Genomic DNA, 1,747 nt, shown 5'->3' with positions numbered 1-1,747 from the left:
CTGAAAAGAGTAGTTAACTTGAAAGCTTTGGTGTTGTACAAGGTTAGGACACCACCTGAAGCTCCATCCGAATCAGATGCTTTGCAGCAAAAAGTTTTACTGAAAGATATCCTCCTTACTAGGTCCCTTTTCATCTTAGTTTCCTGTAACATTAAAAAATTAGGTCTTTGGTCTCTAATCATATTTCTAATGAGTTCCTATTTGTGAGCCCCATTAAGGTCCCTTATGTTCCAAGAGATAACTTTCATTTCTTACTTCCTAAGAAATCCTTGATGGACCTCTGGCTTCCATCTTCCAGGTTCCTTCTTGTTTCTTCTTGCAGAATTTGATTTAAGTTCTTTCTTCTCGCTCCCTTGGGGGGTGACCCAATATCAGCTTTAACCCTACTTTTGGTTGAAGCAGGAGATAGGGGGGGGGAATTTTTCTTCTATTTCTTCTTTTTCTTCTTGACCATGCACCAATCATCGAGGCTATCCATCACACTATTATCCAACCTATCTTCCCATAGGGTGAGTTGTGTTGGATTAGTGTTCTTAATGAGGAGATGAAGCTTGGCCTCAATTCCTATAGGGGAAAAAGAATCTCCCCCCTTGCCAGTGATGACCCCCGAAGAAACCAGAGTGTCCTCAAGGGGAAGACACTTAGCTTGGCTATCCTTTGCCCGGGTCGGGGATTCCCATTCCAGGCAATTCAGCACTATAGCTCCCAAAAGAGGGACTTCCTCCACTGCAGGAGAAGACTGCACTATAGTTTCCAGAGGGAGATCCTACTCCACAATGGGACCCATGGCTTTGGAGGGGGAGCTTACCTACACCTTTGGGTCCTCCAACAGGTCTGGGATTGTCTTTTCCAAAATAGGGCCCTGTTCAAGGAGGGAGGAACTAGGCTTCTCCTTGGGTAGATCCTTCTTAATAGTGTCCTTCACTGTTGTGTCTTTTAGGCTAATAGCCTTTCTCCCCTGTACCACAAAAAGTTTGCACCTCCAGAGCAGCTTCATCTTTCCCTTTCCAGAAGGGTGTGTAGCAAGCTTCTTGGTATGATCAGGGATGACTAGTTTTGTGATCTTCTTCTTTGCCTCATTGGGGCACTGGTGGGCCTTATGACCAGCCTTCAGGCATAGGAAGTACGCAAAGGGGATCATTTCATAGATGATTTTCTGGTTGTGCACTCCAAGTTTGGAATGAAGTGCAACAAACTCAGGCATGTCTATTCCTTCTCTCACCCCAATGCAGATGCATGTAAAATTGAGGTGACACTTGGAAGTAGTAATCGGATCCATTGAGAGGAGTTCCCCAAAGGTCCTAGCTATTCCCACAAAGACATCCTCATTCCAGTATTCAAGTGGTAGTTCTAGCAATCTTACCCATACAGGAGCTCGAGCAAAAAAAGAGTCATTCAAGCTCATGCCAAATGACCACTTCTGGAGCACAAGGGAAGAATGACCCATGGCCCATTGCCCTTCACTTAGAATGCTAGCAAGGTCTTTCGAGCAAGTGAAATTGAAAGACATAAAGCCTTTCGCCATAGCCGTGATCGAGACCTAGCCCTTGAGAGCCCATTTTTCCTTTATGAGCTACCTAACTTCGTCAATGCTCGGTCTAGGCCCCAAAAATTTCCAAACCAAAGTAGAAGCCATAGTCTAAATATTGTGATCCACAATCTCATTCGGGATGGCTATCACACAAGAACCTTTCACTGAATCCTAAATAGTTTTAACAGGTGGGAAAGAGGACTTACCAAAAGGTTT

The 1,747-nt window shown here is 44.5% G+C and overlaps 1 protein-coding gene across 1 annotated transcript; it reads right to left on the bottom strand.

Moving 5' to 3' along the window:
* Positions 1–808: 808 nt before the first annotated feature.
* LOC149573537 (uncharacterized) lies at positions 809–1,525 on the bottom strand. Its single transcript, XM_089815946.1, has one exon. It carries the CDS (start codon positions 1,523–1,525, stop codon positions 809–811), a length of 717 nt encoding a protein of 238 aa, XP_089672072.1.
* Between the last annotated feature and the right edge of the window lie 222 nt (positions 1,526–1,747).

The sequence above is a fragment of the Cupressus sempervirens genome, chromosome 2 (genome assembly GCF_028749045.1).
Source record: "Cupressus sempervirens isolate cs-2001-9-10 chromosome 2, ASM2874904v1, whole genome shotgun sequence".
In the NCBI taxonomy this organism is placed as follows: Eukaryota; Viridiplantae; Streptophyta; class Pinopsida; order Cupressales; family Cupressaceae; genus Cupressus; species Cupressus sempervirens.
The sequence above is the reverse complement of the archived record's forward strand: the minus strand, read 5'-3'. Positions and strand labels throughout refer to the sequence as shown.

What these genes read in the sequence shown, in the direction of transcription:
- LOC149573537 (XM_089815946.1), bottom strand. Translation starts at nt 1,525, where the DNA reads ATGGCGAAAGGCTTTATGTCTTTCAATTTCACTTGCTCGAAAGACCTT.